Here is a 2,500-nt window from a genome sequence, read left to right as displayed (position 1 = left end):
AGAGAGACTAATAACGAGAGAGAGAGAGAGAATAACGAGAGAGAGAGAGAGAGAGACTAATAACGAGAGAGAGAGAGAGAGAGAGAGACTAATAACGAGAGAGAGAGAGAGAGAGAGACTAATAACGAGAGGAGAGAGAGAGAGAGAGAGAGAGAGACTAATAATGAGAGAGAGAGAGAGAGAGACTAATAACGAGAGAGAGAGACTAATAACGAGAGAGAGAGAGAGACTAATAACGAGAGAGAGACTAATAACGAGAGAGAGAGAGAGAGACTAATAACGAGAGAGAGACTAATAACGAGAGAGAGAGAGAGAATTAATAACGAGAGAGAGAGAGAGAGAGAGAGACTAATAACGAGAGAGAGAGAGAGAGAGACTAATAACGAGAGAGAGAGAGAGAGAGAGAGAGAGAGACTAATAACGAGAGAGAGAGACTAATAACGAGAGAGAGAGAGAGACTAATAACGAGAGAGAGAGAGAGACTAATAACGAGAGAGAGAGAGAGACTAATAACGAGAGAGAGACTAATAACGAGAGAGAGAGACTAATAACGAGACAGAGAGAGAGAGAGACTAATAACGAGAGAGAGAGACTAATAACGAGAGAGAGACTAATAACGAGAGAGAGAGAGAGACTAATAACGAGAGAGAGAGAGAGAGACTAATAACGAGAGAGAGAGAGAGAGAGAGAGAGACTAATAACGAGAGAGAGAGAGAGAGAGAGAGAGAGACTAATAACGAGAGAGAGAGAGAGACTAATAACGAGAGAGAGAGAGAGACTAATAACGAGAGAGAGAGAGACTAATAACGAGAGAGAGACTAATAACGAAAGAGAGAGAGAGACTAATAACGAGAGAGAGAGAGAGAGAGAGAGAGAGAGAGACTAATAACGAGAGAGAGACTAATAACGAGAGAGAGAGAGAGAGAGAGAGAGAGAGAGACTAATAACGAGAGAGAGAGAGACTAATAACGAGAGAGAGAGAGACTAATAACGAGAGAGAGAGAGAGAGAGAGACTAATAACGAGAGAGAGAGAGAGAGAGAGACTAATAACGAGAGGGGAGAGAGAGAGAGAGAGAGAGACTAATAATGAGAGAGAGAGAGAGAGAGACTAATAACGAGAGAGAGAGACTAATAACGAGAGAGAGAGAGACTAATAACGAGAGAGAGACTAATAACGAGAGAGAGAGAGAGACTAATAACGAGAGAGAGACTAATAACGAGAGAGAGAGAGAGAATTAATAACGAGAGAGAGAGAGAATTAATAACGAGAGAGAGAGAGAGAGAGAGAGAGACTAATAACGAGAGAGAGAGAGAGAGAGAGACTAATAACGAGAGAGAGAGAGAGAGAGAGAGAGAGAGAGAGACTAATAACGAGAGAGAGAGACTAATAACGAGAGAGAGAGAGAGACTAATAACGAGAGAGAGACTAATAACGAGAGAGAGAGAGAGAGAGAGAGAGAGAATTAATAACGGGAGAGAGAGAGAGAGAGAATTAATAACGAGAGAGAGAGAGAGACTAATAACGAGAGAGAGAGAGAGAGAGAGAGAGAGAGACTAATAACAAGAGAGAGAGAGAGACTAATAACGAGAGAGAGACTAATAGAGAGAGACTAATAGAGAGAGAGACTAATAGAGAGAGAGAGAGACTAATAACGAGAGAGAGAGAGAGGAAGAGAGACTAATAACGAGAGAGAGAGAGAGAGAGAGAGAGAGAGACTAATAACGAGAGAGAGAGAGAGAGAGAGAGAGAGACTAATAACGAGAGAGAAAGAGAGAGAGAGAGAATTAATAACGAGAGAGAGAGAGAGAGAGAGAGACTAATAACGAGAGAGAAAGAGAGAGAGAGAATTAATAACGAGAGAGAGAGAGAGACTAATAACGCGAGAGAGAGAGACTAATAGAGAGACTAATAGAGAGAGAGACTAATAGAGAGAGAGACTAATAGAGAGAGACTAATAACAAGAGAGAGAGAGAGGGAGAGAGACTAATAACGAGAGAGAGAGAGAGAGAGAGAGACTAATAACGAGAGAGAGAGAGAGGGAGAGAGACTAATAACGAGAGAGAGGGAGAGAGACTAATAACGAGAGAGAGAGACTATAACGAGAGATGGAGAGAGACTAATAACGAGAGAGGGAGAGATAAACAGAGGGATAAAGGAGGTATACAACAGTCAGGTCTCTAGACAGAACAACTGGAAAGAGGGGAGGTGATTAAAAGGTGTATGGAGAGTCCTACCTTGAGGTCTCTGTAGACGACGAAGCGGTTGTGCATGTGTTCTAGTCCCAGGATTATCTCTGCTGCGTAGAAACGCATCTCCTTCTCACTGAACACACCATGCTGGGACAGGTGGTAGTGTAGGTCCCCTCCTACACACAATTAATACACGTCACTGAGTGTAACCATCCCTTCTCCAACACACAGGGGTGAGTCAGCAGGACACAGGGGTGAGTCAGCAGGACACAGGGGTGAGTCAGCAGGACACAGGGGTGAGTCAGCAGG

The 2,500-nt window shown here is 43.2% G+C and overlaps 1 protein-coding gene across 1 annotated transcript in view; it reads right to left on the bottom strand.

The window, feature by feature from the left end:
* LOC135518136 (G protein-coupled receptor kinase 3-like) overlaps positions 1-2,500 on the bottom strand; it is a 90,640-nt gene that overhangs the window by 28,763 nt on the left and 59,377 nt on the right. Inside the window, 1 exon segment of the mRNA XM_064943049.1 lies at positions 2,237-2,367. Within this exon segment, the coding sequence (XP_064799121.1) occupies positions 2,237-2,367 (131 nt within the window).

The sequence above is a fragment of the Oncorhynchus masou genome, chromosome 28 (assembly GCF_036934945.1).
Source record: "Oncorhynchus masou masou isolate Uvic2021 chromosome 28, UVic_Omas_1.1, whole genome shotgun sequence".
Classification (NCBI taxonomy): domain Eukaryota; kingdom Metazoa; phylum Chordata; class Actinopteri; order Salmoniformes; family Salmonidae; genus Oncorhynchus; species Oncorhynchus masou.
The sequence above is the reverse complement of the archived record's forward strand: the minus strand, read 5'-3'. Positions and strand labels throughout refer to the sequence as shown.